We start from the raw sequence: 14,414 nt of genomic DNA on the forward strand, positions 1-14,414 counted from the left end.
TGGGATCCTTCGTCCCGCCAGCCGGCCAATGGGGTTTCTCATTGTGGGCACACCCACGCTGTCGGGAAATCCGCGGGCATGAGTGCGCTGCCAGCAAAGCGGAGGATCCCACCGACGGAGAATCCAGCCCCTGGTGTTACTATTGTTTCTTTAAAAATTAATTAAATACTGGTCACCCAAAAAATGAAATTGCCAAAGTATTCTGGCTCTTCCTCACGATTCCAACTATTGCAGCTGGTACACTCTTGCTATCTTCCATGTCTAAGCTCAGTTACTTAACACCTTTTTTTCTATTTTTCTCCCCAAAGGTCAAGTGTCCAAACAGCTCTTTATCAAAGATTTAACTCACTGGCTGTCTCCTCTCCAAAGCAATTCAAATGAAATATTTTCAGTTTCCATTTGTTGCAAAGCAAAGTTGAAATTAGAGGGAGTTTTTTTGGAATTTCTATTCCTTTATTTACATCAAACAACAAAAAAAATTCAGAATTGATTTATAGTTTTAATTTTGGAAATCAATGAAGTATGGGCTACAATGCAAAACTGCTTTAAAAAAAGGATTTAATTTGGACCCTTAAGGTATAAAAACAGTTATCAGTGTCAACGCTATGTGCAGTGTTAGATTTATTTGGATGTATTTTCACCACTTGATCACGCACTATATCTAACTGCCTTATAAAACAATAAAGTCTGATATTTGGCTGGGATGTGAGGTGAGAGATGACAATTTTTTGCCACATTTGAGCTCACACAACATCTGTACTTGGCATTAACTCACAGCAACTCATTTTGTTCTTTAAAAGTAGATGGACAGGAATATATTTTCAAAAAAAATCTTAATTGTAAGGCCTTGTAAATGCCATGCTTGTTTTTAAAACAAACCGTTGTAAAAATAGTTTGACTTGCAGAATTTCATGCACTTTAAACATTTTTGGTTGATTCAGATTGTTTCCTTTCTGCTATAATGCACTGTTTTTCATATTTCTTACATTTTCCTGATCTGAGCAATATTTGAATGGTACTTTTTTATTCAAAATCAGAACGTGACACATTGTTTAAATGTTTCTTTTTTTGTGAACAAAATATTTTCCAACATTAAATATGATGGAAGCATTTCCATATCCTGTGTATTTGACTGACTTGTTTCACAAAAACTTAGAAGTCATATAATGTATCTCCTGTCAAAATGCATCAAAACTAATGCTGCTATGTTTAAAAAGTAACATGTTGCCTTTTAAAAAATTTATTTCCACTGTACCCTGTATAAAATAGAATGTAACCGGATAGGAAAAACAAGTCAGTATTAATATCTTTGTATTTTGTGATTAGAGGTTTACATGGGATCATTGTCATTATGATTCTGAAGGGAAATGCAAAACAACTGGGGGATGCCAGGATACTTTTTATTCTTTCATGGGATGTTGGTACCACTGGCAAGGCGAGCATTTGTTGTCTGTCCCTAATTGCACTTGAGGTTAATGCAATTTCTATCACCTCAACATGCTCCCCATGTTATGAAGCCCCAAACCGCACACAGTACTCTAGTCGTGGCTTTAATGTAAATTTATTGTTACATCTTGGGGGTTGGCTGGCTGGTTTTGTGATGCGGAACAACGGCAACAGCCGAGTTTCAATTCCCGCACAAAAGGGAGGTTATTCATGAAGGTCCCGCTTTCTCAACTTTGCCCCTCGCCTGAGGCGTGGTGACCTTCAGGTTGAATCACCACCAGTCAGCTCTCTCTCAAAAGGGGCAGGCAGCCTACGGTCCTCTGGGACTATGGCAACCTTCTTTAATTTTCATTGTTACATCTTAATTTTTTATGTATCCATCTTCCAAGAAAGCGCTTGATGTGCAATAGTGGCACGGTTTTACTAAATGGGAACAAAGTTCCATAGCGCGCGTTTAGCCGCGTGTGTCCCAGCGCTCAAGCACCAAGAAACACAAGGGTCTAAAATGCACTTGTGTATGATAAGAGGCCGCAGTGGGGAATGCATGGCCGAGGCTGCACATAGCCCTGTTTTGTGCACTGAGGAGCTCCAGTTGCTGGAACTCCTCAGTGTAGCGAGAGACCAGGACACCATTTTTAAATGTCATCCTAATCTCTGAGGCTCCCGACACGACCCCTGACAGCCCCAACGCACTATGGAATGATCCGATCCCCCCCCCCCCCCCCCCCCCAAGACCTACGCAGTTCACCCCTGGCCCGATTGCACCCACACAGAAAATGCCAGCTTGGCACCTTGGCAATCCCAGGCTGGCACCAGCAGTGCCAGGGTAACACCCCGCTCAAAGCGTATGCACCTGGGGGCCTCTAATCTCCTGGGACTCCCCCACGAGTGCCATTCTGTTTGATCCCCATTTGTGGAGACCAGTACTGAACAGTGCTTGCCTGAGGTCTCCAAGGTGAAGGAGATTGCTCCCACACCTCTGTTACCTCAGGAATCTGCACGTTAAAGTGAGACTAGCTGTCTCACTTTTAATAAGCAGATTTTCTAAAAATTGATCCCGCTTATTGTGGGCGGGATTTACATCGCAATGTCTCACGAGGTAACGTTAGATCTCGCGAGGCGTTGCGAGCCGGGTACATCCTGGGAGCGGATCTCCCGGCTTCTATCGGCCACCCTGGGCTACGGCAAGCTGCTTTTCGGACACAGTGTGGCTATAAAATCGTACCCAGTGCTTTTATTATGGTCTTTCCAAGCTGGAAATGGTGTTTTTAACATCTTCTGCACTAGAAGTTCCAAATCACTCTGCGTCTCCATATCACCAACCTTACACCATTCATGGCATACAATCTTGGAAATGTTTATAGCGTGTCCCTAATTTTCTGCTTTCATTTTCATAATTTATGCTTTAATCCTATAATCATAAAGAGAGCACCTAACTTCCTGCTGATCAAGAAGCTGGATATATTTTTAAGTTGCTTAATTTGTAAATTTGAGTATATATTTAATTCATAACAGTTGTCAGATTAGCAGGCTAACTTTATTTTTGTCATATTTTATTAGTATGCTATTTCAGCCTGTGTTGCTGTTAAAGTAATAGCACCTGCATAACTAACAAACTTATGGGCTATGTACACATTGGATTTTTATGTTTGTGTTCAAATATTGAAATAAAATCTGTGTGGTGCATCTAGTTTCCTGTTTAATTCAGCATCTCTCTGGACAAAAATGTTTGCAAATCTCTCTGTAAAATGTTAAGATTTGTGATGTCTCATTTGTTTTCCAACAGAAATAATCTTGTGGTAAACCTCAATTGAGCCTCTCTTCATTTTCTGTGTACCAAATGGATAATGTCATTGCTAAATACAATCTGATTGTATTTAAACTGGCTCAGAATTTGGTGAAGCAGAGCTTTCTGTTAGTCACAATTTTTACCTTATCTTTCATCCTAAATTTTCTGCCCTGCAAGTTGCTGGAGGTGGGGGCTGATAATTACCTATCAAGGGCAACGGTGCATGTGGAATCTCTGTGAATGAAGGGACCATCAGATTATCTTCATAACAAATGAGATTTATTTATTAATTAATTTATTCATTGAGCAACTTCTCATCAATGGTGATTTCAACCTCTATCTCATCATGTCCCCTCTCTTGTATTCACTGGCAACCTATCCTCCCTCAACCTCGACTGCCACATAAACCTGCCTACACATGTTCCTGGTCACCTTCTTGACATTGTCATTTTATTTGACTGTTCTATTCCAATCGTGTTCATCTCATATAAGACAATCTCTATCATTTTCTTGTATGCCCCTTCACCCACAATCCCATTGCCTCGAACTCCCAATTTCTTGCTCTAGAGGGAGTGCAGCAAATTTTACCAGGCTGGTTCCTGGGATGGCGGCACTGACGTATGAGGAGAGATTAAACCGGTTAGGATTGTATTTGATGGGAGTTCAGAAGAATGAGGGGGGATCCCATAGAAATCTATAAAATTCTGACAGGACTAGACATGGTAGATGCAGAAAGGATGTTCCCGATGATAAGTGTGCCCGGAACCAGGAGTCACAGTCTGAGGATACAGAATAGACCGATTAGGACAGCGATGAGGACACATTTCTTCAGCCAGAGAGTGGTCGGCCTGTGGAATTTGTTACCGCAGGAAGTGCTTGAGGCCAAAACATTGTGGATGCGATCCAACAGAAATGCTGTGCCCAAAATTCAGCTTGCCACGGCACAGCGTGACCGTTGAAAGTCGGGAGACTCCGCCCCTGGGATCTACCCGGCTCACAAAGCCTTGCGCGATTCAACGCAATCGCGCGAGATGTTGCGATGTGAATCCCGTCCCCACAATAAGCGGGATCACTTTTTAGCAAATCTACATATTAGAACTCTAATGTACAGATTCCTGAGGTACCTGAAGTTTTGGGATTCAACCCCTCACCTCAGAGACCTTGGGTAAGCGCCGTTCAGCACTGGCCCCCACAAACGGGAACCAGACAGAACGGCACTTGTGGGGATCTTTGAGGCGATCAGAGGCCCCCAGCTGCATGTCTTTTGGGCAGAGTGGTGTCCTGGTACTGCTGGTGCCACTTGGGCACCATGGTAGTGCCAGTTCAACACCCTTGCAGTGCCATCTGGGTGCCAGCCTGGCACTGCCGAGGTGGCACTGCCCGGTTGACACTGCCAAGGTGCCAAGCTGGCGTTCTTTACGTGCGCCGCGATCAGGCCAGGGTTGCCTGGTTTGGGAGTGCGGGGCGGGTCCTGGGAATCTTCCCATAGTGCATTTAGGCTGGAGGAAGGTCAGGGATCATTTTGGGGGCCTTGGAGATCGCGACACCCTTTAAAAAGGGCGTCTCGATCTCTCGCTGCAATGGGGAGTTCCAGCAAGCAGGACAGGACTATGTGCGGCCTCGGCCTCATGTTTCCCATTCAGGCCCCTTATTCAATTAAATTTGCGTTGAATAGCCATGTGTTTCTCGGCACTGTGAGTGCCGGAAAACACGCGGCTTAACGTGCTCGCTTGGGGACTTTGTTCACTTTTGGGTGAATGTTTTCAAGAAGCTTTTCACAGTAACTTCATTGAAACTTACTTGTGACAATAAGCTATTATTATTATTAAGCAGTTGGATATAGCACTTAGGTGAAGGAGATCAAAGGAAATGGGGGGAAAGCGGGATTAGGCTATTGAGTTAGATGATCAGTCATGATTATATGAATGGCAGAGCAGGCTCGAGGGGCTGAATGGCCTCCTCCTGCTCCAATTTATATGTTTTTTCTGTATCTGCCACATGAAAAAGATCTCACTCCAGTCATTTTTTCAGCTTAATCACATTTTGACCTGCATCGTTGATGTCCTTGTCCCCAATAAAACCCTTAACTTTCTCATCTTCATCATTGCTCTGATACAACCTCCATCCCAGCTCTGTTAATTCCATGGCACGTGGACTTGAACAACTCTGGTGGCACCACAAAAGGTTCTGTTCCCCGCTGTAAAAACTGCACACTATTTCACAATCATCCTGGAATATAAAGATAACCCCTAATATCTGTTCTCCACGATAAACAGTTATATTATACCCTTACCCCTGTCCCCGCAATCCTTCTCTTCAACAAGTGCAAGTAACTAATGGGCACAATTTTCTCCCCAAAATTGCATCAGCTTAGAAAGGTTGTGTGAAACTTTCTGGCTTCACAGACACTTTTCTCGCCTGATTTAACAGCACTGTGTGCAATTTCAAAGTGCTGCCGAGAATCAGATAGCCAGCTGGGGGGACGGGGATGGGTGTGTGTGTGCGCTGAACACATCAGCAATGCCAGGATTCTGAGATCAAGGGCACCCCAATCTCAAAGTTAAATTCAGACAGTGGACAAGAACAGCTCCCATCCCTCACACATTGATGGAGAAATCCCCAATGGAGGAGTATGACTCCCCCCACCAGAGCCCCCTGCATGTGCCCCCTTGGCAGTGCCCTTTGGCAATGCCCAATGTCAGCCATGTCCCTCAGCTCCCAGGGCCTGCTGGCACCTCGGCCCCCCCATCATGAGCCATTAAATGGTTTCAAGAAGGAGATACATATATTTCTGATTTTAAAAAAGGGTTAAAGGGATATGGGCAACACATGGGGAGATGGCTTTGAGAACAGGAAGAGATCAGCCATGATCTGATTGAATGGTGGAGCAGGCTCGAAGGGCTGAATTGCCTACTTCTGCTCCTAATTCTTATGTTCCTATATTCCTATGATAACTGGTTTTTATTTTTGAAAACCAGTAGTGATTTACACTGGCACGACTTCAAACCTCTGGAGGGGTGTGGCGAAGTGGTCGTGGGGTGAGAAAATTGAAGTATATAAGATCCTGAATAGTCTTGACAAGCTGGAGGTGGAAAGGATATTTAATCTGTGTCTGTGCCGGTTTCCTCCGGGTGCTCTGGTTTCCTCCCACATGTCCCGAAAGATGTGCTTGTGCAGTGAATTGGATATTCTGAATTCTCCCTCAGTGTTACGGCGTCAAGCCCTTTAATGAGATTATAATTTATGTTAAAATACATCAGGTCCACACCATTGGCGGGGGCAGCTATGATCTCAGATGGAGATCTCGCTGGTGCAAATCCCCTTTTTGGCCGCTTGTGAGATTTAGCGCCCATTAGGGGATTTGCACCGGTGGCCAACTTGGCCCAGTAGATCTCTGTCACTATCTTCTGTTCAGCTACATTCTACCCCTTCCTTCCCTTCGCTTCGTCTACCAAGCCAAACCTCTCGCAATTGGTTCCCCACACGCCCTTTCAGTGCATGCCATTACGGAATTCAATTGAGGGAAAAGTAATTTAATGAGAATAAAAGCAGCATTAATGTTTACTATTAATGGTCTCACTATTTACGGTTTGAGTTAAGGTTTCACCAGTTATTTTAAATATTTTTATTCATAGATTTCATAGAATTTACAGTGCAGGAGGCATTCGACCCATCGAGTCTGCACCAGCCCTTGGAAAGAGCACCCTACCCAAGCCCACATCTCCACCCTATTCCTGTAACCCAGTAACCCCACCCACCTTTTGGACACTAAGGGCAATTTAGCATGGCCAATTCACCTAACCTGCACATCTTTGGACTGTGGGAGGAAACCGGAGCACCCGGAGGAAACCCACGCAGACACGGGGAGAACGTGCAGACTCCGCAGAGACAGTGACCCAACCGCGAATCGAACCTGGGACTGAGGAGCTGTGAAGCAACTGTGCTAACCGCTTTGCTACCGTTCTGCCCCCATAATAATAATATTCTTATTTACTTTTTGCATCTTAATTGAATACAGTAATAAGCATTGTTTTTGTCTCAAATGGCCTGAAATGGCCATTGGAATTGGCATAGAGTTCCTCAGTCTTCGCCTGCAAAATTGTGTGGGGCAATGCGCATGCTCAGTGAAAGGTGGCGGGACCGCCGGGGCGCACGTGCGCAAAGGTGGGCGGCAGCGCATGCGCAGAGGTGGGCGGCAGCGCATGCGCAAAGGTGGGCGACAGCGCATGCGCAGAGGTGGGCGGGCCGCGGTTGGAATTTGGTGAATTAACGGAAACTGGGCGGGGAGTTAAAATCAGGGGCTGGACAGGCCGGCGCTGAAACATTCGCGAATAAACGGACCCGGGCGAACCGAAACATAAGCCGGATGAGGGCCTAACGGTTTTCGGGAGGGATCATTCTAGTTTTCTTCAGATTTTCTGGCACCCGGCGGAGGGAAAATTCCCCCCGAAATGTTCAAAGATCGAGAGAATTGGGGAATGTCAGAGAGGCTGATCCTCGCCCTAATGGCCGTCTGGGTGGCCCGGGTCACGGGTAAGCAATGTTTTCAGATCGAGCAAAACAAAAGTGAACTCCACCCCTGAAAGGATGCAAAACAGGGCAGTACTTCAGAGCCACCGCCTCAGTGGATTCCCTTCCATTCTGCATTTCCCCCCCACCCCAATCGTCTGTGGAGTTCATCGTAACGCAGAGCCATCAAACTTAATAGAATCCGGCTTCTGATATCACACTTTGTGTGGCTCAGTGGGCAGTGCCCTCACGCTCACTTTCTCTCACTCTCTACCTCACTCACTCTCTCTCACTTACTGTCTCCCATGCCTCTTGAAGGCACCAAGGTTTTGGCTTCAAGTCCCACTCTTCAAGGTCCAGTGCAGCACTTGAGGGGCTGCGGTTCTGCCTGCGGTCCCGCTTTTCAGATGGCCAAGTTAAACCCAGGAGGTCGCTGTTGTCTTCCCGAACGGATGCAAAAAAAAAAATGGTCCAGTTTTGAATACGAACAAGGGAAGCACCCCTGATGTCCTGACCTATATTTTGTCCTGCAATCAATCAATATTCACCTGAAGAAGGCGCTGCGCTCCGAAAGCTAGTGATTTGAAACAAACCTGTTGGACTTTAACATGGTGTTGTAAGACTTCTTACTGTGCCCACTCCAGTACAACGCCGGCAACTCCACACCATAGGATAATAAAGACAGGTGGGAGATAAACATGACAGGATGTGGGCAGTACAATTTTGATAAGTTGAGTTTACATACAAAATAGGAGCAGAAGTAGACCATTCAGCCCCTCAAGTCTGCTTTGCCATTCATTAAGACCATGGCTGACCTATTTGTGCTTCGAGTTCCACGTTCGTATCTACCCCCGATAACCATTGATTCTTGTTAGGCAAGGTAATCAAACTACTTCTGTCTGAAGAAGTATTCAGTGACCCCGCTGTCCTAGAAGGGTGACCCTAAAAATTTTTAATGTGCCCCCTCATTCTGGACTTGCCCACAATAATGATAATCTTTTAGTGTCATAAATAGGCTTACATTAACACTGCAATGAAGTTACTGTGAAAATCCCCTAGTTGCCACACTGCGGCACCTATTCGGGTACACAGGCATAATTCAGAATGTCCAATTCACCTAACAAGCATATCTTTCGGCACCTGGAGGAAGTCGGAGCACTTGGAGGAAACCCACACAGACACAGAGGAAATATCCTTTCCACATCCAGTTTGTCAAGACTATTTAGCATCTTATATACTTCAATCCTGTCACCCCAACTCTTGTAAGCTCAGTAGAAACAAGCTCAGCCTGTCCAATGTATTGTCCTAAGACAACCCATTCATTCCAGGTATCTAGTAACTACCTCCAATGAATTTATATTCTTCCTTAAATAAAGAGACGAAAGCTGCTCACAGTATTCAAAATGGGGCTTCACCAATGTCCTGTACAACAGACGGATAACATCCTTACCTTTTATGTTAAATTTCTCTCAATAAAAAAGGATAGCATTCCATTAGCCTTCTAGATTACATGCTGTTTTAAAAGGTTGTAAGGGCCTGGACATTGTGGTCAGCAACAAATTAATGGTAATCATTATCCATAACACATGCCCATGGACTGTTGAAATGTGCTTTGAAAATGTGTTCCTTCTTCCTCAACCGTGATTTCCCACCTACAATTGTGTCAGGGCCCTCAACAATGTGCGGTCTATCTCCAGCGCCACTACCCTCGCCCACTCCCCTCCCTCCCAGAACAAGGATAGAGTCCCCTTCGTCCTCACATTTCATCCCACCAGCCTCCGTATACAAAGCATAATCCTCCGCCATTTTCGCCAACTTCAGCGTGATGCCACCACCAAACACATCTTCCCTTCACTCCCTCTTTAAGCATTCCGCAGAGACCATTCCCTCCGGGATCATCTAGTCCACTCCTCCACCATACCCAATACCTCTTCCATCACCCATGGCACCTTCCCATGCAATCGCAGAAGGTGCAACACCTGCTCCTTTACCTCATCCATGCTTAACATCCCAGGCCCAAAACACTCATTCCAGGTTAAGCAGCATTTCACTTGCACCTCTTCCAATCTGGTCTATTGCATTCGCTGCTCCCAATGTGGTGGTCTCTATATCGGAGAGACCAAACGCAGACTGGGTGATCGTTTTGCTGAGCACTTTCAGTCTGTGCGCATTCAGGACCTGGACCTTCCCGTTGCTTGCCATTTTAACAAAAGACCCTGCTCCCATGCCCACATGTCTGTCCTTGGCCTGCTGCAATGTTCCAGTGAAGCTCAACGCAAATTGGAGGAACAACATCTCATCTTCCGATTAGGCATGCTACAGCCTTCCGGTCTCAACATCCAATTCAACAACTTCAGATGATTAGCTCTATCCCACCTAGACCCATTTGTTTTAATCCCATTTCATTTCAACTGTCTCTTACCATTTCTTTCTTTCTTGTCTTTCTGAATATATATAACCCCCCCCCCCCCCGCAATCTTATCCAACTTTCCTTACCCCTTCTCCCCTTTACTTTACCATTCCCCTCCCCCACATCTCCATCTGTCACAGTTCAGCCTCTGATGTTAATTTCTCTGCTGTTTGGCCTCTCACACCTTTTGTTCTCTCTGGGGACTGCACTCTTTTCCCTTGGTTTCTGTGGCTATTAGCACCCCGTTTCTTTGGGTTTCTGTGGCTTTGACTCATCTTTCATTCTCACTCCACAGTATAAATATTCCCCACATTCTCTGTTAGCTTTGACAAAGAGTCATTGGACTCGAAACGTTAGCACTTTTCTCTCCCTACAGATGCTGCCAGACCGGCTGAGATTTTCCAACATTTTCTCTTTTGTCCTGTGGACTGTTGATGGCTTTTTTATTGTGACCTGCAGTTGTTCAGCACCTGTTGCAGGGCACCTGTGTGAACAGGGCTAGTTTGTGTATGCCTCCTTCACCAATCAGATTGAAAAATCTTTGCAGAAAAGTAGAGAATATAAACTCAAGAAGTTACAATATTTAGTTCAATGAAAACTTGTGCACAGAAACCTTGGATGACGAGTGATATTGTAGGCCTCGTCAAAAAGAAAAAGGAGGCATTTGTCAGGGCTAAAAGGCTGGGAACAGACGAAGCCTGTGTGGCATATAAGGAAAGTAGGAAGGAACTTAAGCAAGGAGTCAGGAGGGCTAGAAGGGGTCATGAAAAGTCATTGGCAAATAGGGTTAAGGAAAATCCCAAGGCTTTTTACACGTACATAAAAAGCAAGAGGGTAGCCAGGGAAAGGGTTGGCCCACTGAAGGATAGGCAAGGGAATCTATGTGTGGAGCCAGAGGAAATGGGCGAGGTACTAAATGAATACTTTGCATCAGTATTCACCAAAGAGAAGGAATTGGTAGATGTTGAGTCTGGAGAAGGGGGTGTAGATAGCCTGGGTCACATTGTGATCCAAAAAGACGAGGGGTTGGGTGTCTTAAAAAATATTAAGGTAGATAAGTCCCCAGGGCCGGATGGGATCTACCCCAGAATACTGAAGGAGGCTGGAGAGGAAATTGCTGAGGCCTTGACAGAAATCTTTGGATCCTCGCTGTCTTCAGGGGATGTCCCGGAGGACTGGAGAATAGCCAATGTTGTTCCTCTGTTTAAGAAGGATAGCAAGGATAATCCCGGGAACTACAGGCCGGTGAGCCTTACTTCAGTGGTAGGGAAATTACTGGAGAGAATTCTTCGAGACAGGATCTACTCCCATTTGGAAGCAAATGGACGTATTAGTGAGAGGCAGCACGGTTTTGTGAAGGGAAGGTCGTGTCTCACTAACTTGATAGAGTTTTTCGAGGAGGTCACTAAGATGATTGATGCAGGTAGGGCAGTAGATGTTGTCTATATGGACTTCAGTAAGGCCTTTGACAAGGTCCCTCATGGTAGACTAGTACAAAAGGTGAAGTCACACGGGATCAGGGGTGAACTGGTAAGGTGGATACAGAACTGGCTAAGCCATAGAAGGCAGAGGGTAGCAATGGAGGGATGCTTTTCTCATTGGAGGGCTGTGACCAGTGGTGTTCCACAGGGATCAGTGCTGGGACCTTTGCTCTTTGTAGTATATATAAATGATTTGGAGGAAAATGTAACTGGTCTGATTAGTAAGTTTGCAGACGACACAAAGGTTGTTGGAATTGCGGATAGCGATGAGGACTGTCTGAGGATACAGCAGGATTTAGATTGTCTGGAGACTTGGGCGGAGAGATGGCAGATGGAGTTTAATCCGGACAAATGTGAGGTAATGCATTTTGGAAGGGCTAATGCAGGTAGGGAATATACAGTGAATGGTAGAACCCTCAAGAGTATTGAAAGTCAAAGAGATCTAGGAGTACAGGTCCACAGGTCATTGAAAGGGGCAACACAGGTGGAGAAGGTAGTCAAGAAGGCATACGGCATGCTTGCCTTCATTGGCCGGGGCATTGAGTATAAGAATTGGCAAGTCATGTTGCAGCTGTATAGAACCTTAGTTAGGCCACACTTGGAGTATAGTGTTCAATTCTGGTCGCCACACTACCAGAAGGATGTGGAGGCTTTAGAGAGGGTGCAGAAGAGATTTACCAGAATGTTGCCTGGTATGGAGGGCATAAGCTATGAGGAGCGATTGAATAAACTCGGTTTGTTCTCACTGGAACGAAGGAGGTTGAGGGGCGACCTGATAGAGGTATACAAAATTATGAGGGGCATAGACAGAGTGGATAGTCAGAGGCTTTTCCCCAGGGTAGAGGGGTCAATTACTAGGGGGCATAGGTTTAAGGTGAGAGGGGCAAAGTTTAGAGTAGATGTACGAGGCAAGTTTTTTACGCAGAGGGTAGTGGGCGCCTGGAACTCACTACCGGAGGAGGTAGTGGAAGCAGGGACGATAGGGACATTCAAGGGGCATCTTGACAAATATATGAATAGGATGGGAATAGAAGGATACGGACCCAGGAAGTGTAGAAGATTGTAGTTTAGTCGGGCAGTATGGTCGGCACGGGCTTGGAGGGCCGAAGGGCCTGTTCCTGTGCTGTACATTTCTTTGTTCTTTGTTTCTTTGTTCTTTGAAAGTGAAATAAAGGGAATGGATGAATTATATGAGAGAGAGGAGTAAGAGATAAAGGTGAAAACCATTTCTCCAATCGTAATTAGAATATAAGGAAATGAGATCCGCGCTTATTTAAAAGTACATTTGCAGTGCAGAGAGATTGCTTGGCAGTAATTAAGACATAACAGACCACCAAATATTCACTTGTACTTGAATGGACAAGCCCTAACCTTCTCTGGAGTAATTTGGCAGAGAGCTAATGAGCAATTACTGTAACTTCATGTCCTTTGTCTATGTTAATGCCAAGATTTATAAGCAAAGTACTGGTACAGTGAAGCTGGAGGAGTAGGTGAATTCTGAAAGCAACTTTTAACTGAGCATGAATAGATATTTCAGGAGTCAAAATATTTTCTCGAGGGCTACTTTTCTTCAGGGACTGCATTTTGGTTCTGAGGGGCTGCTTTTCCATTCTCACTAATGCCATTATTAGGTAATGCTTCATTTTGTTTCCCTCTGTATCCGTGTTGATTTTTTCGGGTTTCCTTATTTGATAGATATGGTAGTACATACTAAAAAATGTGTAAAAATATATAGTATATAATTAAATCTTTTTGTGTGGAATATCCTGAAACCCACATTCATTACCTCTAGACTCAATTATTCCAACATGCTCCTGTCTGGTCTCTTGCATTCAACCCTCTTTACTCTTAAGGTCATCCAAAACTGCCTATGTCTTAACTTGCAGCAAGTTCTATTCCCCTATCACCACAGTGCTCGCTGACCTACCTTGGCTTCCAATCAAGCGACTTCTTGATAAAATTCTCATCCACAATTTCAAGTCACTCGATGGTCTCACCCATCCCTATCTCTGCAATGTCCAAAGCACCACAACCCTCCAAGATATCTAATTCTGGCCTCCTGTGGATTCCCAATTTCAGTCACTGCACCATTGGTGACCATGTCTTTAGTTGCCAAGACTCTATTAAGTTCTGGAATTACCTCCCCACAATGCCCTGCCTGACTTTCATCTTTAAGGCACTCATCCAAATCTACCTCTTTCACCAAGCTTTGATTATAATAATAATTATAATAATCTTTATTATTGTCACAAGTTGGCTTACATTAACACTGCAATGAAGTTACTGTGAAAAGCCCCGAGTCGCCACACTCCGGCGCCTGTTCGGATACACTGAGGAAGAATTCAGAATGTCCAATTTGCTTAACATCACATCTTTCGGGACTTGTGGAAGGAAACTGGAGCACCCGGAGGAAACCAACGCAGACACGGAGAACGTGCAGACTCGACATAGCCAGTAACCCAAGCCGGTAACCGAACCTGGGACCCTGCCGCTGTGAAGCAGCAGTGCTAACCACTGTGCTGCCATACTGCCATTGACCTACTATCACATTATGTGCCTTGGTGTATTACTCTGTTTATAATGTTTGTGAGAAACACCTTCGAACATTTCATTATGTTAACGGCATTTCATAAATTTAGCTTGCTGTATTAGGCTTCATTTACTCAAATCTAAATGCCGTTTGGTTGCCTAAGACTTTGAGGCCATCTGATTCCTTTTGCTGCCCCATCTTCAAACTTAGTTTGCTTGTACTGATAGTCAGTCAAGATTATTTATGTTG

General features: G+C 44.9%; 2 protein-coding genes across 4 annotated transcripts in view; both read left to right on the forward strand.

Moving 5' to 3' along the window:
* The window catches only part of LOC140393808 (sushi, von Willebrand factor type A, EGF and pentraxin domain-containing protein 1-like), a 145,950-nt gene that overhangs the window by 130,650 nt on the left and 886 nt on the right, over positions 1–14,414 (forward strand). The window lies entirely within an intron of this gene.
* Positions 7,497–14,414, forward strand: part of LOC140393809 (membrane cofactor protein-like) — a 74,684-nt gene continuing 67,766 nt past the window's right edge. For 2 of the 3 annotated variants that reach the window (XM_072480271.1, XM_072480273.1), the window contains exon 1: positions 7,499–7,768. In XM_072480271.1, the coding sequence (XP_072336372.1) occupies positions 7,687–7,768 (82 nt within the window). In that variant the 5' untranslated portion in view covers positions 7,499–7,686. Of the gene's footprint in view, positions 7,769–14,414 lie in introns of all 3 variants that reach the window. The other variant, XM_072480272.1, reaches the window with a different exon arrangement.

Source organism: Scyliorhinus torazame, chromosome 17 (assembly GCF_047496885.1).
Source record: "Scyliorhinus torazame isolate Kashiwa2021f chromosome 17, sScyTor2.1, whole genome shotgun sequence".
Lineage (NCBI taxonomy): Eukaryota > Metazoa > Chordata > Chondrichthyes > Carcharhiniformes > Scyliorhinidae > Scyliorhinus > Scyliorhinus torazame.